General features: G+C 36.1%; 1 protein-coding gene across 17 annotated transcripts in view; it reads right to left on the reverse strand.

Annotated features, from left to right (window-relative positions):
- The window catches only part of adgrb2 (adhesion G protein-coupled receptor B2), a 295,083-nt gene that overhangs the window by 37,007 nt on the left and 232,147 nt on the right, over window positions 1-25,929 (reverse strand). For 14 of the 17 annotated variants that reach the window (XM_051872961.1, XM_051872964.1, XM_051872963.1 and 11 more), the window contains 7 exons: window positions 16,596-16,699; window positions 15,520-15,622; window positions 13,197-13,347; window positions 9,479-9,548; window positions 7,106-7,172; window positions 4,613-4,698; window positions 606-704 (listed from right to left, as the gene is read on the reverse strand). In XM_051872961.1, coding sequence (XP_051728921.1) covers window positions 606-704; window positions 4,613-4,698; window positions 7,106-7,172; window positions 9,479-9,548; window positions 13,197-13,347; window positions 15,520-15,622; window positions 16,596-16,699 — 680 coding nt within the window. The remainder of the gene's footprint in view (window positions 1-605; window positions 705-4,612; window positions 4,699-7,105; window positions 7,173-9,478; window positions 9,549-13,196; window positions 13,348-15,519; window positions 15,623-16,595; window positions 16,700-25,929) is intronic. The other 3 variants (XM_051872977.1, XM_051872970.1, XM_051872969.1) reach the window with 1 other exon arrangement.

Raw genomic sequence — 25,929 nt, forward strand, 5'->3', positions numbered from 1 at the left:
ATACTTAAGAACAGGGTTTTTGCAGTGCAAAGATATCTACTGGCATACGTACACAAAACAAAACCAAACAAAATCAAACAAAACAACGAAACCGGACCAAACCAAACGAAATGAAACAAAACAAAACAAAGCAACAACAAAAGCAAAGCAAAGATAAGCAAAACAACAACAAATGCACAACAAAATACAAAACAAGCAACAACAAAAGCAAACCAAAAGCAAAAAAACAAAAACAAACAAAAAAAAAACACTAAATAAATAACCCCTAAATCTGCCTTGGACACTTTTCAACTTGATTGTGACATGTTTTGCAGTGACTTGTAGTTCCTTATGTTTGACGAATAAAAAATATGAACGTCTAAAAACATTTTCAATGATTTACAATATTGTAATGCCTTAAATGATCGTCTTTGAGGGAATTTCTCAGCAAAGATTTAAGAAAATGATTTTTGCAGTGTAGTTCTGGAGTGTGCAGACATGAGGGTGGCTCTTTGAAGAGTTTCTGTTTCTTACTGTCAGTGTTGGGCTCTAGAGAGATAAAGAGAAAAAAGAAAGATATGGAGAGGAAAGTAAGAGACAAAGAGAGAATATGGAATGAAACTAACATGGCGCTGCTGGCGGTAGAGCTGGACATGGCGGTACTGGAGATCACGCCACACTTGGAGCATTTCAGGAGCAGCCTGCTACGCGCTTCCAACGGTGGACTTCAGGACCCAATACACACACACACACGCACACACACACACACACACATACATATATTCACATGGAAAAGAGATTGACATGACACACAGAAGCAGGGAGATAGGGAGGAATATAATTTCACTCATACATATATACATCCACACACCAACATTCATGCCAATTCGCACAAACGGCACAAAGGTAAAAGGATGAATGCAGATTAGAGGGAAATTGCAAATGGAATATTTGGATAATGACAACAAAACAAGTACGTAAGGAAAGGGAACACATAATAGAGAGGAAAAAGAAAGAGAAAGACAAAATTAAAGTAATGCCAAGAGAACAGCATCAAGCAATGAACAACAGCAACGACAGAGCGAGATCTGTAATGAATGTCACAGCGTGAAAGTAGCTTGTGTGTGTGTGTGTGTGTGAGAGTGAGAGAGTGTGTGAGTGAGAGAGAGAGAGAGAGAGAGAGAGAGAGACAATGATGGCAGGAAAATGATAAAATGAAGAGAAACACAGTAGAATGCAACCACAGATCATTAACAATCAGCAGATGAGGCAGATAGGAGCTGCAAAGACTAACCTACTTCAGCTGCTCACACTGTGTGTGTGTGTGTTATAGGAGTATTTGTGTGTGAAAACAGGAGAAAGACTGATACAGAGAGAAGGATAGTCTCTCGCTGTTAACACACTCACACACACCTGATCCCGCTCGTGACCCCCTGATTTGTGTAAGCATTGTTAGAAAGCAGATCAGCACGTCCAGGTTGGTCTCCCTCGGGTCATTAACCAGGAAGTTCAGTTTTTAATGAACCCAGTTACAATCCCCCTCAGCTTTATAAATAAAGATCTGGGGTGTAAAAGTAGCACTAAAGATTTAAAGGAGAATGAATACTATTTCTGTCAGTAAAAATGGATAATGTATGTGTGAATATGTGAATACAAATGAATTTTGTCTTGTTCCATTGGGAAAAATGGATTTAAATCCATTCCTTTAAATTAAAGGAAATATACGCCAAACCAAATTAACCAATGAAACGAGACAAATTACACTTGTATTCAAAAGAAAATCTTGATATCTTAAATCTTATGCAATTTTATTTTTAAGGCAAATTATTATTATTTTAAGGATAATAATAATATAAAAGTCAAAAAAATACATTTCAATTAACTACTGTTCTTTTGAACTTTCTATTCATTAAAAATCTAGGGGGGGGGAAAATTATCACGGTTTCCACAAAAATATTAAGCAGCAAAAACTTTTTTTTAACATTGATAATAATAAGAACCATAATTAATAATTAAACACAAATAAGAAATCATAATAACTGAGCACCAAATTATCATATTAGCTTTGCTATCACAAGAATAAATTAAATTTTAAATATATATTCAAATATATATTAAAACCATTTTTTTTTTTTTTAATTTTAAGAATATTTCACAATATTAATTTTACTGTATTTTTGATCAAATAAATGCAGCTTTGGTGAGCATAAGAGACATCAAAAACAGTACAAAATCTGAATTGTTCCAAACTTTTCACTTCTAGTGTGTATATACTGTACATAATGATGCTACATTATTTTGGACAACACTTTGTTTATAAATGGCATACTTAGTTATTCAGGGTACGTTTACACAACAACAATTTTGAAAAGTTTCACGTACAGATGACAATATTGTTAAAGCGATCCCCGTTCACATTGACCCACGAAAATGATTAAAAACGCTCTATTCTGCAGCGAGGCCAGTAGTTGGCGATGTCACTTTGTAAAGAAACACTACATGCCTATAGAGTGAACACGTAATACGCATGAGCATGTCACCGTTTTCACAAATTCGTGTTTTTACATGATTTTCAAAAGTTTGCATTTCCAGGCCCCCAAAACACTGTTGTGTTGAATGGCCAAAACACATAAAAAGTTTTCTGGTTTTTTTGTTTTTTTTTAAATGGTGGTGTGTAAAATCAAATAAGTGGAATTCATTTGTTCAGTGCTTTAGGTGATCTACTGATTCAATGAATATACATACACTTGATTCAAACTTCTGTATTTGTGCATTATTAGACCATTGTTAATCAAAGCATTATGTTCCAATTTTAGTAGTATTTTATGTTAGTGTTCTGAGAAGCTGATTGAAACCGTAAAGGTAACAAAAGACAGTCTCATATCACAGAGTTGGAGAAAGTGCTCAGAACATCTGAAATATGCAAATAAGGGGGCACTCAGGGTGAGCAACTAAGAGCAGAAGCAGCTCACAACACAGAGGACACACTCATTTACACACAAAACCTTAAAACAATAAAATCAAAATACTAAATGTAGTATCCTACAGAAAATAGAGTAATGCTTGCCTGTGCGAAACCCACTGCTATGATCCTAGAGGGTGGTTGAGGGTGGTTGCTAGGACATTGCTATGCAGTTGCTAAGGTGTTTTGAATGGCTTCTTACTGGCTCACTCCAAATTCTCTGATATTTTGGTCTCTAGATATGGCTTGAATCCCACCTTGAGGTCTATTGTATCACCTGCCAGATGTAGTCTTCGCTTTGAAAAGTAATAGCACACCCCCTCCCAATTACCCACATATTTTGAGGTATCATTCATGTCCATACCACAGAGCATGATGAGTTACGTGACAAAATTTAATACTTGGGATTAGGGACTGACAAACCCCTAAAATCAAAATATGAGCAAATCCAAATATGTTTGCTGCACGAAAAAAAATGATTGCTACTAAAAACAGAACTTCCACATTGCATACCTGCATACAGTATATGTGAAAGACAGCATGAGAGAGTGTGAATATGGAAATGAGTTGAACTGAATTTAAACACTGGGACGTTTTTATATACAAGCCACTAGCTGAAAAATCCATAGTTAGCCATTGCAGCTCCCAATATGCATAAAAATTTCAGGAAAAGAAAAGTGGAAGAAAAAAAAAAAGGCAAATCAATTAGGGCAAAATTGCAGAATGTACTCTTGCCTGGAGGGATTACAAATATCCAGTCATTGGATTAGCTCAGATCTCTGATTAGCTCCTCATTCAATTAGTAAGACCCACAGTTTCCTGCCAAGACATCGGTATGGTGGTCCACCAAAGCATTGCCACATATCTAAATGACATTTGTGCAGCATGCATTTAAAGCGGAGAGGCTATTGGTAACCATTAGACACACTAATTCAGTTGCACTGTGAGCATTAAGGCAGTTATCATTCCTTCAGTATAGTTTTGGCGAAAACACGCTTATGCATAGCAATGAGCTTGACAGCAGTTGACCAGTGCACTGCACTTAAAAATGGGGATTTCGTTAGTTTAATTAAAGATGGAGGGCTGTGAGAATGCTCTTAAAGTTTCCAGGTAGCGGATTCATGGAGCGGAATGATAATATTCAATCTCTCAGTGTGGTTTAGCCTCTCGTTTGAGGTGAGGGATGTGGCGGTCCACTCATTAACACAAGTGTTTAATGGATCACTCTGCTTTGTGTCCAATCAAACAAAGGCAAAACAGAACAAGTGTTTTAAAAGCACAAGGGCTCCTTGATCCTGTCAGTATGTGCAGTTACATGAACAATGAATATACACTTAGCTAATGACAGAGCTATCAGAGAACTAGCCTGAGGTTAGCAGGCCAGCAAATCAATACAAGTCCATTAATGAAGCTGTCATATCTTGGCTTTCAGTCTGAAGTTTTTCAACTTTTAGTGGTAGTGTGTGTGTGTGTGTGTGTGTGTGTGTGTGTGTGTGTGTGTGTGTGTGTGTGTGTGTGTGTGTGTGTGTGAGCACGAGTAATTTATTTCACCCATACATATATTTGACAGGATATTTTAAAACCTTCAACAGGCCAGTGGTAAATGAGTGACTTGGTGCAAATCCAGAAATAGATGGGTATCATATAGCCATCGCTTTGACCTTCACTTACCCTGCTCTTTGCTTTTTGGACTTGTCTGAGATGCCATCTCTAGACATGAGCTTGTTGAAGACCACTATTCCAATCAGCATGTTAACCTGCAGGAAAGAGAGAAGTTTTGCAGTTACTTCCATGATGTAAGACCATTATTTATGTCCTTTCAGGCTGGATAATGCTGTTTTTTTCAAGTCAGGATCTTGTTTAGCCAGTAAAATTTAGCTGGCTAAGCTGATTGGCCATCATAATCTTAGCCATGTTGTTTGCTAAGCTAGTTAAGAACAGGGTTGTGCGCCATTCAGAACTGAATTGAGGATGCTTTTTAAATTCTAACTCCTTAATAAGTAATATTGACAGGTAGTGGTTGAAATGAGTACTGCAGTCCAATTTCAAAATATTGGAGAGATTTGTTTCCCCCGTCCCCTCCTCCTCAGACTTGACACTCATGCAGGTTGCCAGATTGAGGAAACGCAACTGCAATCTCTGACCCAGTTTGTTTGCTGGCTTCAATTGCTGCAATACGCTGTGTTTTCCGCCAACTGGCAACCCGGCGTGTTGAGATACTATTGGGGAAATTGGCAGTGGGCGTGATCACACAATCCAAAACAAAAACATTCCCACCTGAAACACAAGTAGAATAACTGGCTGTAGCTTTGTTTTTCTGAGAAACAAGTATTTGATCCTAGCATGTTTCCTAAATCTCTGCAAACACATTATGGTATGCTTATGCTTTAGTACAGTCCAAAAAACAAAAAAAACAAAAAACAACAACAACAACAACAACAACAACAACAACAACAACAAAAAAGCACCTTTAATTCCATTTAAAATGAAATAGCAAATTAAATGCAGATTTGCAATTCATATACCTAAACCTTTTAACCAGAAAATCAAAGATTGTCAAGTTTGAAAGTTTTGAAAAATGCCTTAAAGTTTGAAGGTTTATAGGCAGGGTTTATAGACAGACAACCAGACAGATGGACGGACGGATGGATGGACAGACAGACATACATCCATCCATCCAGACAGACAGATATAAACAGATGACAGACAGACAGACAGACAGACAGACAGAGATAGATAGATAGATAGATAGATAGATAGATAGATAGATAGATAGATAGATAGATAGATGTCTGCAACAGGTGTTGTAGATTTAAGTCTGGAAGCATATGAGCAGGTGGGATCATGAAGGAACAGTAATGCTCTCATGTCTCTCATCTGCTCTCTCTCAGCAGATTGTTGTTTAGTCTGCTCCAGCCAACTGCCCACTGGACACACAGAGCACCGAAGAGGAGCTTAGCCTAAGGCCATGGAAAGACCACACACATATGTGCTCCTGGTACATAGAGGATTTGAGCCAAGTCTTGCAGTATACTGTTTCTTCTGCATTACAACAGACTGACGATCTCTTCCTGTTTCATGTTTATGTGTATAGCTCTTTCACAATACATATTGTTTCAAAGCAGCTACACAGAAAATGTTGTGTATGTTTCATGCACGTTTCATTATTTTAGCAGTCAAAGATTAGTGTGTGAAAGTTATGTCCATATGGCAGTTATATAGCTACAAGTCAATACAAATTATGTGGTTAGTAAACAGTTAGGTAATGATTACAGCTTGAGATAATAATGATTACAATATAAGGATAATATTTGACAACTTTTTGTTAAGTGACATCTGACCACTCTACACCAGTGCATGAACTCTGGCAGTTGCATTTAACTTTTGTTAAAGTAAGAATCTATTTCAGTTAAAGTACCCCTTGTTTTTGTGTTAACTACTGCATTAACTATTGCTTTACCCAAGTGTTACTCAAAAAAAAAAGGTGATGAAACAATAATAGATAGATGGAACAATAATTGGCTGAGCCTCCAGAAGCATCGCGACCCCCTGTTGAAGACCCCTGTGTTAAATCAATACTCTGTCTGTTCAGTCTGCTCTGAGAGCATATCGAACCCACCAAGTCTAACATGTTTACGAGTGCCGTTCGTATTCTGATCATGCAAGGTGCTTGCTTAGACAATGGGTCTTCGTTTTACTATTTGCTAGAGGCAAGATTAATTATTTTTCCATTAATTAGATTTGCCTCTCCAAAGAGGGAGCTGGCATCTCCAGATGCCTAAATCTCATTTGCAGTTGTTTGTTTGAGAGGGCCTCTTTATGCCACCACCAAGAAACAAACAACGCAAATCACATCTGACCATGAAAAACAACGCAAACACCTCACAGAAAACACAAAGCACCTGAGACCAGGGCTGTGGAGGATATATAGACACACTTTGGTCGCTTTCGTCTAATAAGCTCATCAAGTTCACTCATGCATTTTAACATGATATACTGATGAAAAATACATACATTTTAAATGAGACAGGCCTCAACTCTAATCTCATTAGTGACCGATTTTTCTCTTCGACTGCAGGCGTGATATATTTAAAACGCATATTAAAGTGGGTGGTGCTCATGTTTACTAATCTAACCAATGGGAAAACAGAGTCTGAAACCTACCAGTACAATGACAGCAGCAGGACCAACGAAAGCATAGAGCAGCCCCCCTTCCAGAGACAACCAACAACTAAAATTGAGAAAAAGAGAGAGATAAAGTGAAATATAAACACTGCAAATCACTAGGGAAAGTTGAGATAGTGTTGGCTTCAGAAAAAAGGGGTTGGCAGGAAAGAAATAGAAAGAATTAGTTTACTTTTGCACAGTTTTCATTAACCTTTAATTATTTTTCTTCACCCAAATAAGATTAAATTGTCAACTTGGAAAACAACAACTTGGAAACCAACCAAATTTGTTCCCTAAATTAAGAAACTGAAGAGGGTATTTCAAATACAACCTCTTCATCTTAATACTTGTATAGTTTCTGGAACTATCACATTGTTAAATTGCTTTCTTTCAGATACCAAATAAAAACTGCAAAGTTAATGGACAGATCAAGTTATTGCCTGGTAAAGTTCTACACAAACAGCTCTGCAAAATCTCGAAGGTCATACTTTACAGACGAGCATTATTAATCATTATTTTAATAGAGCTATTTCGACATTTTGCTAATGTTCTGGTCAAGCACAATCAAACAGATTTCAGTCCAGTTTGTATTCTGACGTCCTTGTGAAATGTCCGCTGTGAAAGGACCATAGACACATGCACTCAATCGTACATGCATTCATATTTGAAAGACTGCAGGGAAGAGTGACTGTAAAGTAAGCAGCCCAGCGGTGAGGTTATCTGAGGTGACTGACTTCCTGGCACTGTTTCCAAATTTTGTCCTTTGGTTTGAGGGGAATCCATGTGTCAGACACATCCAATTAAAGCTTTCAAAGGCCACCATTGTTTTCAACTTTTGTCTCCGATTAGTCAGAGAGCACCCTGGTTTAAATCAATTGCTTAGTGGTGCAGTGAAGACAGAAACCATTATATGCAGAGCAGCAGAAAATTGGCACCATTTTGAGGGAATCCATAGGAAAAGAGGAAGAATAGCCTAGGGATCTGATTCAAGATTCTTGTAGAAGACGTTATTCCAAGGTAAAAGGTCAACAGTAACTATACTTTTTTATTATTGCTTAAGTAAGGCAGTGTGTGTCCACCAAAGAGTTTTTTTCCTGAGGCTAGCATATTTTTCCAGTTGTTTTCAATGGGAGCTCCGCGTTTTTAAAACGACAGCAGCGTGGCGAGGTGCCGAGTGTCTATTTCACGTTGACCACTCAGTGTTTAATACAGGTCGCTGAGAGTTGAAGAATGTTCAACTTTGGGTAAAACGCAGCACTCATCACTGTCATTTTTTACCCAGCCGTCCAATCACAGTGGAGGAGGGGCGGGACAAATATCACACCGACCAATCGCCACATCCTGCTGCTTATACAACGGCAACAGACGACAACAACAATAACGGAACAAAATAATATATAACAAGAGCCAGAGCAAATACTTTACATTGTATGGACATTTTTATATAGAAACAATACAGAACTATGCATTAACTATGTGAATGATACCAGTAACACTCCCGCATTTATTCCGTATCATAGCAAGCAAAAGCGCCCACAGCTAGGCGTTTTCAGCTAGCTAAAAAGCTTTAGTGGACACGGCCTAAGAGGCGTGATTTTTTCCCCCAAACGGTTCAGCGGAAATCCCCGCCCTGCAACCAATTTAATTGGCTGAGGTTACAATGACGGGTATGTTTAGGAATCAGTTTTGGGTGTAGCCAATCATTACTGTGATTGACATGGCCAATGAAATGTTTAGAATCGGCTCCAGGGCGGGATTTCTGCTGAACTGGTTTGGGAAAAAAAAATCACGCGCCTAAGAGTGTTGAAATTTCTTCTCCTGCATCCTGTTCTTCTGCATTACAGAATGGCAACACAGCTGAAAGGTTTGTTTGAGCTGCGCCCTCTACTGTACAGGCATGAATTTGCATTTCCTTCACCCTGAAGCTTATTCATTTCACTTTCGGTATGAAAGGCAACTTTTTTTTTTTTCTTGTTATTAATGCAAGCCCAGCTCAAGTGAGAAAAAGTAAAGAAAAAGTAACGTAACACATTACTTTCCATAAAAAGGAACTTGGTAACACAATTAGTTACTTTTTTAGGGAGTAAAACAATATTGTAATGGAAAGTTAGGGAGGGTTGTCTGAATTACCTTTGCATACAATATGTTATCTTTGCATTACATAGGTTATACTATAATACAAGTTACTCAGTGATCATACAAATTTTTATAGTAGTATAACAAATAAATATCTTCATATACTGCATATGAAAGTTCATATATACATCCGGAGATCACTGAGACTTGATGTAACCCTCAAAATGGCACTTGATGACAGACAAATGTCTCAACACTTTCTTTGCGAGACTACACTGCATCAGTGATACTTACTAACTTGGCGTGCCATAACCTCTAGCCCGGGTGAAACCCACAGATACAGCGACCACAAGGGCTGGAAGACCTGCAAGTAAAAAAACAAAACTCAATGTTTTACGTAAAACGTGGTTGCAAAGTGAATTTTAATGGATGGAACAAGTTAAATGGATCAAAACAAACATGTTGACATGAAATGAAAGTACATTTATATGAATGTATGAGAAAATTGTCCACCATATATAACAGAGGACAAGCATCGCTGAAAGTCAAATTATGAAAATGCAATCTAGTATCCCCCATCCCCGTTGTTTCCCCCCCCATAAAGCCATTAATGGCAGGTAGCCTTAGGCTGGAGAGGAAGTTAGCTGAAGTAATGTCCTCTCACATTGGTGGCTTTCTTTAGCTTGTGCCCTTTTCACGGACAAATGCACACAGCGTACAGGTACATCATTCCCCCTGTGCACAGTGCCCTCCCAGACCCCAAACACGCTACTTTAGCAGAGTGCACGTCCCACGGGCCTCTTTGTATGTGTCTCTTTTCATGAGGCCAAAGTGCAGCAGTGTAAACGTTCCTGTCTGTATTCTCTAAGAGCACTCCACAGGGCAAGTAAACAGAACACCCCACACACCCCTGTTAAAACAGCCTGTTTTTGTGATGTAATAATGAATCAAACAAGATAAATCATATCAGATCTTTTGCACATTTAATGTAAAAATTACAAAGTGACACATTTCAGAGAGAAATAAAAACTTAAAATAACCGAACTGCATAAGTGTGCACACCCTTTTATAATTGGGTATGTGGCTGTGTTCAGAATTAACTAATCATCAAGCTCATGTGAAATAGTACATAACTGTCCTCATCTGAAGTGACTCTGATTAACTCCAAATAAATTTCAGCTGTTCTTGTGAGATTATTATCAAGTATCGTGTCAGTTACGGCAGGCCATGTCAGTCAAGCTTGCATCAGTTGACAATCAGCTGCTTCTGATGTGTACCGATCCTGTGTAGACTTTTGACAAATCATGATATTTGCCATACCACATTTCTATTGAATGGCTGCATGCTGAATTTAACTCCCCCCTCCATCCCCAGCTCCACCTGTAGCCTGGAGATCTGTGATCTTGTGACTGTGTTCAGTAATACCAGTAAAGTTACATTGTAATCATCCTTCCTTGTGTATTTTGGCTTGTTTACAACTACTTGTGTTATATTTTGTGAATTTCTAATTCACAAAGGGGGGTTTGACTTGCTGCTCTTCCCACTCTGTCCAGGCATGGAAGTGCGCATGGAGTTTGCCCAGAACAATAAATATAATTAAATGCACACCTTTGAAGAAATGATTTCACTTCTTGAGCCAGAAAAAAAAAAAAGTAGATTTTTCTAAAAAGGTCAGAGCTCCACATTTTGATGAATTATGTATTGGTACATGACACAAATGAGATGTACATATTATTGTAAAACAGATTAAAAAAAAAAAGCTTGGGTAACACTTTATTTTGATGTTCCACTTTAGACATTCTACTAACTATAAGTAACTTTGCAACTGCATGTCTACTAACTCTCATTAGAGTATTAGTAGACTGTCTGCTTACTATCTGCTAACACTTTATTTTGATTGTCCCCAACAGACATTCTACTGAATATAAGTAACTTTGCAACTACATGTCAACTTATTCTACTAACCCGAACCCTAACACCTAACCATAACCTAACAGTCTACTAACAGTACTACGTGTACTAGTACATGTAGACACGTAGTTGCAAAGATATGCAGAAAGTTTTTCATTTATCAGGTTATGAAAAAGCAATAATATTTCTTATTTGTGGTGAAACTATATAATATTCAATGTTCATGAATATTATATAGTTTTCCACTCATAAAAAAGAAAAGAATGATTGTATTTCACTATTTAAGATGTAGCAGTAAACACTTTCATAACTGAACATTGTTAATAAAGTTTCCCATCTTCAGACTGAGGAAGGTGTACTCATTGGTCCTTGATTACAGTGTTGCATACAGTGACCTTTACTTTGTAGAATTACATCCTCCCCTCCCCTCTCTGATTCTGTGAGGGCTTCCTGGCCTCTCCTGCTGGTGTCATCCCTATTGTGTTTGCCATCACAGTCAGGGAGGCCAGCTTTACTCATGTGCTAATTAGACCTATCCATTCTTCTCGCTCTATGTCTGCATGCCACGTCCACACATAATGAGCTCTCCTCTGAAATATTCATGTAATTAACAATGCTCTGATTAACTCTGGAAATTAAAGGCAATTAGAGAAACTCGGGTTTAGAGAACAGGATCGAAAGGCATGGGAAGGGAGGGGATGAACAGGATCCAAATGCGGCTCTGAAGGAAGAAATGAGTGACACAATGAGAAACATGAGTTTGCTCTGGATGGAAGTTGTGATTGTTTCATAACTATGCGGATAAAAGTAGGTTTCTCCATTAATGGCCATTCAAAAGTAGCTGTGTATTATAATGATTTTTGTTTTTTAAAACATATAAATAAAAAAAAAAACAGAAATAATAAGAATCATACAAACATAATAAAATATAAATGTCTACTTCAGCAGACAAAAAAAACTCATATATATATATATATATATATATATATATATATATTTTGTGATCATATTCATTTTATAATAAATCCAAAAGCAAAACACGTAAAAAAAAAAAAAAAACAACTAGAAAGGGAGTGGAAATGGCAAATGAGCTAATGAGTGGTCCTCTGCAGCCATCTACTGGTTATAGTAGTAATTTAATGTCATTTTCATGTTAAAAGTGTTTGTTTTCCACCAGGTGACAGAAATCCTCCACTAAATCATGGCAACCATGTTATCTCCATGAATGAAAATGAGAAATGTAGATATGTAGAAATGTAGATGTAGAAGTTAATTTTACTGCACAAATTTAGAGTAAAAAAAGTGTTTAAAACATTACATGGGTTGAAAAAAAAAATGTAAAAAAATGTTTACCCACATATGGCCAATCTTGACATTCTACAGTAATATAAGGTTTGTCTATATTCTTAAAGATTATTAATGAATATTAGCTAGTTATTTAAAATGATTAGAAATTAAATCAATAGGCATATTTGGGGATTGACTTGATAGTGTGGAATCTACTGTACTGTTCATGCCTACCTTAGTATACAAACAATATATTAATTCAATTTTTGAAATCCCTCATTGAGCTCCCCTGATACTGCAATCCTAGAATCGCCCCTGTCTATAACAATATCCATATTTCACATTCTGAGTAATACAGGTCATTTTCTGACATCTTAGTTAGAAACCCATCTACTCCCTGTGGGTGGGAATCCTATTCTGCAATATCTGCAAAGGGCATCTATGAATTAATGGAAGTGATAGTGGATCAATAAGTTACAAAACATGTACGTGTGCCACTGCAAGTGCTAGAATATCCTTTCAGATCCCGCCTGTGTTAAGATGGTGGCACACAATGCATTTCTTATCAACGATCAGACGTCTACGTCTTGTAGCACAGCTGTAACATTGAGCTCCCATGGCATGTTTGTGGTGTGTCATTGGGCTCCATTAAAGCGAACTGACATGGCAGACAATCTGATGTGCTTGAATTGATAAGAACTGGCATGTTATAATCCTGCATCACTCATGTGGACGAAAAAACTGAAGCTGAAGCACTTCAATAACATCTTTTGACCTTTCATGTTAGTTTTTGGTATGTGTGCGGGTGTCCTACCCCAGCCCAGGCACAGGAAACGCTTGCGAATGAGGCGTGACCTCATCTTGCCAATCACGGCCAGGTAGGATTGCCACGCCTCCGTCAATACCCAGCAGAAAGAAGCCAGAAAGAAGAAGTGCAAAAAGGCAGCAGTCACAGTGCACAGTCCCTAGAGACAAAAGAAGGAAGGAGAAAGAAACAGGGAGTAAGAAATGACGAAAAAGGACGTACTGTACAGAAAGCAAGAAGAGGTGCAAATGGCTCTCAGCTATTTGTTATCAAAGCCAAGAGGGAGAGAGAGAGAGAGAGAGAGAGAGAGAGAGAGAGAGAGAGAGAGAGAGAGAGAGAGAGAGAGAGAGAAAGTGATTGAGAAGGAGAAGTGGAAAAGAGCCACTGACATTAACGAAAGTCGGGTAGAAACTGACTCAGTTCCATTGTGGTGTGAAAATTAGTTCTAGCAGTGCATCCTGTTCATGCTTTTTCCCTCGCAGACGGTACTTAAAAAGTGAAAATGGGTTAGTTACAGGTTGAACAAATTCTAAGGAAAAATGGCAGGCTGGAATTAAAGAAAAGTATGCTTTAAGTAAGCAGTGAACACAAATGAGAAGCGGTAAGCAGAGTATCTCACTGAGGTTTTATACAATAATGAGGTGCATATTCTAATGCTAAACACTGGCTCGCTCAGCAAATGACCCAGGAAATGAGAAGGATTTCACACCATTCATGGTTTCCAAAATTAAGCTTATCTGTACTTTCTTAAACTAATGGCGAATATGAGAATTTAGTGAAATATTAAGTCTGGATTGAGGGGGAATGGGCCCTGAGAGCAGTTCCTTTGGTTGTCTTTAGGTTTCACTGAAGCTCTGAGCGACAGGTCGAGTTTGAATGGCAGCACTTATTTCTCAGGTGCCTCTGAAGTCTATCTTACGCTCTCTCAGTGTGACAGTCACGGCTGACACAAAGCTGACCCTCCAGCGCCTTCCACGCGTCTGTCTGCTACACGCGACTGCCTGAGTTTCTCAAATTCAATCGTGGCCACTTACATAATGTCATGACAGGCTGGAGGGAGAACAAACACCCGTTACCTGTACCACACACTACAGACCACAACCTCTAGGGAGACTGGGCCCAATGTTTGAGTGCCATTCAAAACTCAACTATAAATTCAAAGTCTTTTGTTTCCAATTTATTTTGTGATTTTAATTGAATCAGAATTGTAATTTCAGTTTAAGTATAATTAAAATAGAATTAAATTCAAAGAAATGTATATAACTGCTAGCTATAAATAATAATAACAATAATAATAAATGGTTATTTCATATTGAAAAATGCACTTTATATAACATATAAACATAAATTATTATTATTAAAATGTATAGCAGTCGTATAGCAAACATTTTTTTGAAATTAATAACAACAACAATAATATATAATAGTTTCATGGTTAATTCATAAATGCTTTTTAAAAAAACTGATCTAACAGTTATATAAATTAAATAAGATGATAATAATAGTGGTGATGATTTATGGTTATTTCATATTGAACAATGACATCCACTTTAAATAACATTCATATAAATTATTATTATTAAAATGTACATGAGTTCTATACATTTCTTTAAAATTAATAACAACAATAATAATACGTAATAGTCCTACGGTTAATTCATTAATGCTGCATGCCAAAACTATATCTTATCTAACAGTTATACAAATTTTTACTATATAACTGTTCTTATAAATTAAATAAGTCTATATAATAATAATAATAATAATAATTTATTTAATATTGAAAAATGAAATGCACTTTATATAGCAGTCATAAAATGTATTATTATTATTATTAAAATGTATAGCAGTTATATACATTTCTTTGAAATTATAGTTTTACAGTTAATTCATAAATGCTTTTAAAATCTAACAGTTATATTAATTTTTACTATCTAACTGTTATTATAAATTAAATAAGATTGTAATAATAATAATAATATAATAATAATAATAATAATAATTATTATTACTACTACTACTACTACTAATAATAATAATAAATTATTAATAAATAATCATTAATCCATTTCATTTTTCAATATGAATTACCATTACAAAGATTAGCAACAAAAACAACAACAACAACATAGGGGCTATTTCCAACATAAAATTGATATTAATTGTGTTTAATAAATTAACTTTCATTTCATGTAGAACATGGGATGGCATTTAATACCCCCGAACCAGTCCAAAAAATAGAGCCAGACAACATGAAGAACCTAAAAGTTGTTCTTTCTGAACTCTTTCTCTCAAACACATCACAGAAACACAAATGTGCACAGATACATACCTTACTAAGAGTTTGGGACTGTCCCACCAGTATAAGCACATTGGAGGCCAGTATGGACAGGCAGAAGTTCACCAAAATGATGGACCTCTCTGAACGAATGTACCTGAGAATCAAAGAAAATCACAGAATGACAACTTTAACAGCATCTGTTTTGCAGTTACGTCACTATTATCTTTACAAAAGCATGATATACAGGTTTATGACATAAAGGTAAGAGATCCATTTATCAACATCCATTTATCATTTTTTCACTCCATTGAACACTGACAACTTGAGAAGCATCCCAGATGACCTGCAGATGAACTCCAAAAGCAAGCACCGGTGAGCAAAATGTCCTCATCCGCTATTTGAGCTCTAGCCAGTTCTGTTCAAGGGGACAATGACAGCGTCCCCTGGATCAATGGTCTGAGTGATAGGGGAGGCCATGATAAGCTCTCTGATGGTGTGGCAGATGTACTAAGATTTGGAGAGAGGAAATATCTTACCGCCTCCTAAGGAAATTATGGGACAGGGGGTGGAAATGACTTGGATCCAAAGTATTTAGATACTTAAACAAACCTTAATTCTCTCTCTCTATATATATATATATACTGAATATCATTTGGGAAAATTCAGAGTCATACTTCAGAGGTGATAAATACTTGACTAAGCACCAGCCTTTTTCTGGACGTGGTGTTAGCTGATCATGTGACTGTACTAGGCCATCTGCCACACTGAGCTGTTAGCAGCCACGCTAGCCTTCACTAGCACTCTCCACATAATCCTGTCCTGCCACAGGCGGCTCCCGCCATCTCTCATTTGTTCCCAATTATTGCTAATTGCAGTTTTGGCCCACTCTAGATCTACCCCGTGCCAGCTGCTCAATCCCAGCCTGGGCAATCCCACGTGGGAAGCTGAAGTCTGAACAATGAATCTTTTAAGGTATAAGTGTACCTGTGAGAGCACTGGGAATGGTGAACAGTAATATCCTATTATCTAGTAGAGGACAGCAGAACCTGGAAGCTACATTCAGAAATGGTCCTCTGCAGAAATGTGTTGTGTTGCTGGCTGTGGGTCAGTGAAGGGCCTGAACTCACCTCCAGAAGGCAGCGTAGATGAGCAGCAGAATGAGTAGAGCCGTACAGGATATGCCACAGCCCACCATGAGGGGCACAGACGGCATACTCGAGGGCCCCATACCCTGGAAAGAGATCAATGGAGAAAAGGAAGATTAATATTGGATGTTTATGGTATATGTAAGGGATAACACAGTCAGATGGTCAATAATGCAAAATAACCCTGATGGGAAGCAGTGCGGTTTTGAATCAGCCTGAAAAAGTTTGTTTTGCGGTAATGACCAGCTGACTGTATACTTAATCCTGCTAAATACACGGCTACTAACCATTTTACTGAATCTGAATGTAAAAAATACAAGCCAATAAAACAAAATGACCACACTTTTATTTAAAGTAACAAAAAAATTGGACAGAAAATATGCCTGTATTAAAATAATGTCAATGTCAGTTAAATATCAATATATTAATTTCAATATATCAATATATTGCGTCAATATATACATTTCCGGCTTGTATTTCTGGCTGTTTTTCTCTTTCAGCCAAAAACGCCATTTTTGGCCGGTAAAATTCCGTTGCATCCATATAGTCCAAAAGAAACATTTTTTTGAGAGAAAATTAATACTTTTACTCAGCAAGGATGCACTAAATAATTTAAAAGTGACAGTAAAGACATATAGTGTTACAAAAAGAATCTTGAAAAAAAGACAAATCAACAAATCAGCATATGAGAATGATTTCTGAAGGATCTTATGACACTGAAAAAAGAAAATTCATCATTGCCATTCCAGGAAAAAATTACATTTTAAAATAGATTAAATTAAAATTAAAAAATTAAATTAAATTAATTAAATTTTAATTTAAAATAAAATAGAAAACAATTATTTTAAATTGTAATAATATTTCACGATATTACTGTTTTTACTGTCAAATAAATGCAGCCTGGATGAGCACAAGAGACTTTTTTCAAAAACATTAAAACAAATGAAACAAAAAACAAAAACTTTTTTTACTCATGTTTTGCAGAAATATGAGTAAAAACCACAGGGAGAGAAATCAGACTCTGCAAGCACTTGACAAACAGCTTCAGGTTGGGAGAAGGATAAAAGTGCAGAGGAAAAAAAAAAATACAGGTGGGTAGTAAGAAGAGGATTACATTCTGTTCAGGTTAAAGCTAAAGGCCAAGGGTCTTCTTTCCAAACAGCCTCATGCTACTCTACCATCTCTTTTCCTCTTGAGTTCATTTTTCCTGTTTCCCATCAGGTCAAAGCTACATTCTCTTCTTAAACTGGACATTCTATCCCCATCAGCCCTTTGGCACTTGCAACCCCTTTGACCCTGCTTATTAAGCATCTCTGCCGAGAGGAGGGTTACTACAGGTGAACACTTGCTTCATGTTTCTGGATTAACCCTCCTACTCAGTCCTACCATCAAGAATTGTGGGGTGATCTGTGTAACCTTACATTCCCAATGAGGTAAACATACAGTTCAGGGATCAATTTATTGTTACATGTAAGTACAATGAAATGTGTATATGAATATATGTGACCCTGGACCACAAGGGTCTTTTTTTTTTTTTTTTTTTTTTTTAAGAACATGAGATTTATACATCATCTGAAAGCTGAATAAATAAGCTATAAGCTGTTAGGATAAGACAATATTTGGCTGAGATACAACTATTTGAAAATCTGGAATCTGAGGGTGCAAAAAAATCAAAATATTGAGTAAATCACCTTTAAAGTTGTCCAAATGAAGTCCTTAGCAATGCATATCCATATCCATATTTATGGTAGGAAATTTACAAAATATCTTCATGGAACATGATCTTTACTTAATTGCTACAAATATACCCGTGCAAATTGGTCCGGGGTCACATATGCACACACTATTGTCAAATGTTTAGACAAATTCAAATGTATGCGGCTCATAATCTTAAAATATGTATGACTTATTGTTAAATGCATGGAATTAACTGTTACAGACAAGTAGAAGTTCTGCCAAAGCATGATATTTTTTCTGTACTACTACTACGAATCAATCAATCAATCAATCAATCAATCAATCAATCAATCAATCAATCAATCAATCAATCAATCAGTCAGTCAGTCAGTCAGTCAGTCAGTCATTTAATATTATTTTTCTTATTGTTGTTAATAATAAGAATTATTATTATTATTATAATCATTATCATTATTATTATTACTTTACTATTGTTGTAGTAGTAATAAATAATGAGTAGGTGTGTACATACTTTGGACAGGTAGTATATAAATATAAATAAAATATATATATATAAAAAAACAATATATATATATATATATATATATAATAAAATAAAATATCACTCAACTGCCTGTCCAGTTTGGAATGAATGACAGTGTTAAATGTTGTGGCATAATCAGTGAACAACATTTTGACATTTGTGCTTTCCTCTTCCCCCAAGAAATTGCATCTTCGCTGGATGTGTTACACTGTTATGTGAACTACAGGGGGTCTAATCACTCAGACACCATCGCGTTAATGCGCCCATCACCAGCTCTTCACAGCACATTATTATGGTGGATCAGTCTGTTATCATTATACAGGTCACAGAATTTCTCTTTGAAACTAGAAAAACATCAGAACTATACAGGAGTGAGTGAGCAATCCCTACTGCTTTTATCTGTCAGTTCTTGTGACTACGCCACACATTTTGGTGCACAAGATGGGGAAATTTGTTTTATTTTTATATATTTATTTTTTATATATTTTTATATTTCTTATTTACCACCCCGATACATGTTACACCTAAACCCAGGTTGGAAATCTACACTTTTTTTCCGTATTTTATGAGCTGCTTTTGGGAGATATTAATTCTGTGGCAATCTGCAGAGCTTTCTACCATCTGCTGGTTGGCATGATTAAAGTCTTCCACAATCAGAGCCACAGCATCAGGGTAGGTACTTTCAAAGCTCGACATGAAACAAAAGTTGTGATTGTCTTTTCTTCCCTATTGTGATTTATTTCTGAGTGAAACGGCTTCTCAAATGAGAAAAAATGTAGGGCGGGACTTGATTTTGTCCATCGGGAATTGATTGGATGACTGTGGTTTGCTATTGGCCGATCTCATGTGAGTGACAGGTTGTCCCGCCCTCATGCCACTAAACACATCATCGAAAATTCGCAAAGCTTTCAATTTAGCAGCCACAAATTGCATGTAGACCTACCTCTTAAAGACTGCCAACTTTAATAGACTATTGGAGTCTAATGTAAATCACTTGGTTGAAAGTGAATCAATGTAATTCACTTTGCACTGATTGTCAATTCAAATGCAGGGCCTAATTGTTGTAAACAAATGATTCAATTTAATTCAGTTCAATACTCTGAACAGTGATTTTTTAAAGCAGCTTTTTAAATACATCAACTCTAATGAATAAGATAAAACAAATAAAGTAAATAGTGTCTTAACAGAAGTTCTTAAGTGTAGTTCATGTTCACAGAGCAGTCCCACACCACTTCATCCGCTCCTGCGGATACATTCTTCCTCTTCAAGTTCTTGGAATAGGAAGCAGAGACAGATGATCTGTCTGGCAGTCATCTATGATAGTGGTGTGGCAGTAATCAAGAGCATTCTTACAGGCCGGGAGGCATGCTGGTAATATTTCAGAAGAACAGTCTGCAGGTTGGCATGATTAAAGTCTCCTGCAATCAGGGACACAGCATCAGGGTACGTACTTTCACAGCTGTTAAAGGAATAGTTCACCCAAATTTAAAAATTCTGCCTTCATTTACTCATGTCGTTCCAAACCCATAAGACTTTCTTTCTTTCTGTGAAATATAAAATAAGATATTTTGAGAAATATCTCAGTGTTTTTTCCCCATACAATGGAAGTCAATGGTAATCAACATTCTACAAAATATCTTCTTTTGTGTTCTGCAGGTTTGTAACCTCATGATGACAGAATTTTCATTTTTGAGTGAACTTACTGATCTGATTGCATACATGACATTGAATGAAAATCCTGTAGAAATGCTGTTATTTAACAGTGAGATTCCATGTTGGAACAACAACAAAATCAGAAAACCAGGAGCTTAACATGAGACCTATGCCACCTTTCAATCCATGGGATCTGTCTGTCAAGCTGCACAGCTTCGTATTAGGGGTCATCTAGAGCTTGTTGAGACAGAGAATCTTGCAATATGTGATGTCTAGCTAAAGGCTTAACCCCTGTTCATCCCATTCTCCATGGACAGCATGCTCAAAAAATAGACGCTCAGAAATGGAGTCAAATAGGCCACAAAGATCCATCTTTAAAACTACGCAGGATAAATCCTATATATACAAATGTCTCAGATCACTAGTGAAAATGCTTCATAGTTTTCTAATAAAAAGGCAAATACATTTAAAATAAATAAATACATGTAAAATAAATAAATCCATCTATCCTTACCTGGAGAGATACAGTAGATTGACGTTAAGCGATATGTAGCCTACAATATAGCAGATCTCAACTGCTTGATTGTTATATCATCAAAAAATATAAACTATTAAAAATGTGTATATATAGTACAACCTTCTTTACCTACACAGTATACTCATGTATAGCCATATATATTATATAGCAAATCACAACTGCCTGAAAAAGTATGGGAACCACTTGCAGAATCTGTGAAAATGTGAATAATTTTAACAAAATAAGAGAGATCATACAAAATGCATGTTATTTTTTTTATTTAGTACTGTCCCGAGTAAGATATTTTACATAAAAGATGTTTACATAAAGTTCACAAAACAAAAAAATAGCTGAATTTATTAAAATAACCCCATTCAAAAGTTTGGGAACCACTGGTTCTTAATACTGTGTGTGGTTACCTGGATGATCTACGACTGTTTTGTTGTTGTTAAAGTACACTTGTGTACACTTGTGTACTGTCAGTTTTGGGGAAAGTTTCTTCTAAAAGCAATGCATTACAATATTGCATTACTCCTTTAAAAAAGTAACTAATTGCGTTACTTTTTATGGAAAGTAATGCATTTTCTTCCTTTTGTGTTACTTTTTCTCACCTTATTACTTATTTGAAAAAGTAACTCAAATATTGTTGTACATTTAAAAGTAATGCATCACTTTACTAGTTATTGAAAAAAGTAATCTGATTACATCACTCGCGTTACTTGTAATGCGTTACCCTAACACTGTAAAGTGATATAATTATTTAGCATATCTCAACTGCTCGATTGGTTGTATCCTTGCAAAATATAAACAATATTATTGCTCCGCTCTAATCTGCTAAATGTGACTAAAAGGCATGAAGAAATTAAGATATTATAAACATTAGATAGATAGATAGATAGATAGATAGATAGATACTATACTAGACAGATACTAGATAGACACTCCACGGGTCTGTTTATATAGGCTACTCAAAGCATTCTCTTTATGTGGCATTTCCATTAAAATACACAACCCCTTTGATTGTCTGTCAGGCCTTGCTAGAATCAGCTTTTCTCTATGAGTAAAACACTTGACATGGATTTAAAAAGCCACGGCTAAGACTCAAATAAATAACATTGGATGCTCTTTGGGAGAGCCTGTGAAATGGCTACAGGTTTGAGTTTATAAAGCTTGCAGCTGTTTATAACAAGCTGTGAATTGGCTTGAATATGAAGTCCTCATTCATGCACTTACAGCTCAATTGGCCTCCTGGTGTGGACTGGTCAGGCTTTCACACAAAGCATTTATAACTAAACAGCATTTGTGAACAAAGACCCTAAAGCTTGTGTGTGGGTTGTAGCGTTGGCCTACCAACAGCGCATACTGTGTGTGTGCACATCTGTTCTCTGTGAGAGTGTTTGTGTGCAAAGAAAAGGTAGACAAGGGAAAAAGAGGCTATAAAACAGCTTAGAGAGTGGGAGAGAGCTCAGAGCTGGTGGAGGTATGGCGGCAGTGTTTTTACTCAAACTGGCAGGAGCAGGTGTAACAGGTGGCACTGGGAGAGGTGCTGCCAACCTTCACTCTCATCTTTTGCTTAGCCTATTGTCCCTGGCATATTAATTGCCAACATTATGCCTCTGCCGGCTTCAGTTTGGCAATTTTGACCATTCTAGTATGCCAGCGGCCTGAAAAAATTACTAAAGGTGTTGTCTCTTTCACAGAAATGCCATTGGCAGGGTAGATGAGAGGATTGCTCCTGTCCTGATGTGAAAATGAAAACACAGAAGCACTAGGGGTATATGGGAGAAGAGACAACAACAGCTGGGTTTTGAAAGCAAAAATCACATTCATTTTCTCCATAGAGAAAGTTTTTCAAATTATAATAATTAACTCTTTCAAGACAGACTAAACATTGTTGTGTCTGATGATAAATTACCATTTGGTAATTTTTTTTAAATTTGGGGTTGGTAAGATTATTTAACAAATTTTCAGTTTTGAAAGAAGTCTCTTATGCTCACAAAGGCTGCATTTATAATATTACTGCAAAACAGTAATATAGGCAAATACTTATAATTGTATTATAATTTAGAATGACAATTTTCTAATTGAATATATTTTAAATTGTAATTTATTCCTGTGATGGCAAAGCTGAATTTTCAGAATCAATCAACCAATCAGTTCTTACTGACCCCAAACTTTTAAATGGTAATGTGTTTTAGTAGAAGCTACAAGTGATTTTTTTTAAATCACATTTAATAACCAAATCCCCAGTTAACAACTATTTATGTAATCATATATATTCAAATATTTTGCAAAAAATGGTAAAAATACAAACATTCTATAAAATGTTATACTCAAAATCATTTATTATGAGTCAATACTTTTACATAGTACCATTGTTTTTGATTTTGATTTTAAGCATCAGATGAAAGTTTGTAACGCTGTGATTCATCTCAGAGCTGGTTGGTTTGGTTCATGTCTCTGAACTCTTTATTGACAAAAGAAAAAAAAAAAAAAAAAAAAAAAAAGATTCAAAGAAAAAGACTCAAAAACCAAGGCCGCTGAAAAAGTTATGTGGTCACTATTGCGCTTTATAAGAGTTATTGAAACGGAAAGTGAGAGAAAAAGTATTCTTGCTTTGGATGCTTTAGCAGAGGCCTAATTTCCAATTCATCACCACACCTCCGACAGATGTGTGGGCGCTAGACAGTATGAGGTGACAACAGAATAAAAACAACCAAAACTAATGAATGAAGCGGAAGAACCTCATATAAAAAAGAGAGCTAAAGAAGGACAGCAACTATTTTAAACAAGCTGAAGAAATAATGAAAAAAGAAACATCTGTAAGTATTATTCTCTATACTGAATTACTAAGGACAGCTTCTAAGTCTTCAACTAATGATATGTTGCACCGCAACAGCATGAGTCTCTACACTGCAAGTGACAGAAAAGACATCCATAATATTACAAAGTATTTCTATTTCAAATATATGCAGTTCTTTTGACCTTTCTCTTCATGAAAAATTCATGAAAAAAAAGTGTTACCATTTCCACAAAAATACCGATGATAATAAGAAAAATACTGCATTCATGTGCAATCGGAATTATCGTAAATACAAGTTTTCTAGTCAGAAATTGGACATGAATGTCCTCTCAAGTCATATTTACTACTGGGAAGCTCAGATAATTTTGATACCCGAGTTTCCGAGTTGGGTGTGCCATAAACTTTAAACATGGCAGAGCGGAGAACGATTGTTTCTGTAACTGCTATTCTTTATTAATTTTTTCCACAACAGCCACATCGCCTTGTCTTGTCATCAAAGTAGTGCATATTTACATGTATGAATAACCATTTGAAGCATACTGTATGTTTTGTACACAGTGAAAATAGCATGTATTAAACCATCCGCACGCTGAATATGAATGTTTATATGGCTGTCAACGAATGGGACACTACATTTTATTTAAAATTAAATATCTTAAATACACCTTGGCTTTAATAAGATTTCCCCAAGAAATAGGCAAGAATAAACCTGGTGTCCTCCATGTTCCCTATTCTTTCTGACAACAAAGCACTTTAATGAAACAAACTCGTAATCACAAGTGGGAAGTAGGAAATGTCCCTACTAGATAGCATGTAAAGGAAGCATGACAAGCACCAAATCAACATATCAGAATGCTTTCTGAAGGATCATGTGACACTGAAGACTGGAGTAATGATGCTGAAAGTTCAGCTTTGCCATCACAGGAATAAACGACATATTAAAAATTTTAACTTATTTTTTGTTAAATCACTTTTAATAACCAAATTCCAGTAAAAAAAATAAATAAATAAACTCCCTACACTCTTACTATTTATATACACTATCATATATACTGTATATTAAAATATTTTGCAAAAAAAAAGGTTAAAATAAATTTTGTTTATACTCAAAATCATTTATTATAAATCAGTAGTTTTACATAGTACCATTGTTTTTGATTAGTTATAGTTTTTATATAGTTTATAGTTAACTGCCTCCACAATCCAAAATTCACAGGAATAAATGACATATTAAAAATATATTAAAACAAAAAACAGTCATTTTAAGTTGTAATAACATTTCAGTGTTTTGGATCAAATATAGTAAAATACTTTTTTCAAAGACATTAAAAAATATTACCGACCCAAAACTTCTGAATGATGGTGTATATCATAGGTTATAAACAAAATTATGAGTTATATAAGCAGGCCTGGAGGGAGCAGAGATATTACAAGCTGGCTTTAATGTAACAGCGAAAAAAATTATTTAAATACATCACACAAAATTAAAAATAAAATGATATTTATAAACAAAATAATTTTATTTTAGGAAAACAGTGGCTGAAGTACTTGGGCAGCATATCGAAAATAGAAACATGGTGTCTGTCAAATGAAAGCACATCAGGCGCTTGCAGTGTAGGCCGCTTTGTTCATTATACTGTGAGTGATCTAGTTTTATCAAGTCACAACATGTCACATAGAAATATATTAATAGTTCAAACAGATCATTTACTAAAGGCGCCAAGCATGAAACTAATGCTTCTCTATGATGTTCACACACAAATAAATCTGCCTCCTTCTTCCATCTAAGCCACATGCAAATTTTTTTATCTCAAAACTGGGCCTACTTGACTCTCAAACACTCATTTTCAATTACTGTAGTGATATGGGGTGAGATTTAATCACAAATGTCGTCCATTGAGAGGTTATATGATCACATGCCATGTCCACAGAGAACCTGGTGCGGTAGAACCTGTTCTCGTTCACGGGCCTACAGCCCTAAGCGGCCATACCATAAGACTTGTCCTAAAAAAAGCATGTACCACAGCTCCCATTGGCACTGTGGGCCACAGTCAGCACGCATATTACATTGGGAATTATAGGCCGTCTATCCCAGCACACCCTAGGGCAGAGTGAAGCTCCT

This window comes from Ctenopharyngodon idella, chromosome 19 (assembly GCF_019924925.1).
Source record: "Ctenopharyngodon idella isolate HZGC_01 chromosome 19, HZGC01, whole genome shotgun sequence".
NCBI lineage: Eukaryota > Metazoa > Chordata > Actinopteri > Cypriniformes > Xenocyprididae > Ctenopharyngodon > Ctenopharyngodon idella.